General features: G+C 49.8%; 1 protein-coding gene across 1 annotated transcript; it reads right to left on the bottom strand.

Moving 5' to 3' along the window:
* Window positions 1–197: 197 nt before the first annotated feature.
* SARC_18079 (hypothetical protein) lies at window positions 198–614 on the bottom strand (the record flags this gene model as incomplete). Its single annotated transcript, XM_014287836.1, has 1 exon — window positions 198–614. A coding segment is annotated over one exon (417 nt), but the record flags the coding sequence as incomplete, so codon positions are not given.
* Between the last annotated feature and the right edge of the window lie 28 nt (window positions 615–642).

Below are 642 nucleotides of genomic sequence, written 5' to 3'. Positions count from 1 at the left end.
ACGACATTGTGGTTCAAATTGGCCATGTGCACGATCCGATAGTCCTCGACCCACGTATCTGGAGTGTTGGGAGTATAGGACTTGAATTTTCGGTAGCCGCTATCGGTTAGGCTGGCTGATTCCCACGCATAACCGTGACTAAATATGGCCAGAACAAGAACCGCAAACGCCCACACGTCCACATCATAGGCATTTACCTCTCCGTCGTACGGGTTCTTGCCCTGCTCCAGGTTAGTAACGACCAAAGGATGAAAGTACAAGGGAGTGCCCGTCAAGTTACTCGGGTTAATGTCATCCACCTTCATACATGTCTCAAGATCGATGAGTGTGGCCACAACGTCCCCTTTATCGGATTGACCGCCATAATCCGATCGGGTGGTATCAGTGGTAGGGGGGGCTGCGGACAACGACACTGCTGAGCGTACACATATATTGTCCATCTTAATGTCGCGATGGACATAGCCGTTGGAGTGCATGTGTCGTAAAGCATACGCGATCTGGTCTACAACCTGCATCTTCTGAACAAGTGTCATACCGTCGTTAATGGCGTCGTTAAGTTCCCATCCGTGATTCTGGAATCTCAAAATGGTAAGGCTCAGGGGCTCGTTGTACATAACGCCACCACGCACATTCATAATGTTC

The sequence above is a fragment of the Sphaeroforma arctica genome (genome assembly GCF_001186125.1).
Source record: "Sphaeroforma arctica JP610 unplaced genomic scaffold supercont1.13624, whole genome shotgun sequence".
Lineage (NCBI taxonomy): Eukaryota > Ichthyosporea > Ichthyophonida > Sphaeroforma > Sphaeroforma arctica.
This window is presented reverse-complemented; position numbering and strand designations above follow the sequence as displayed.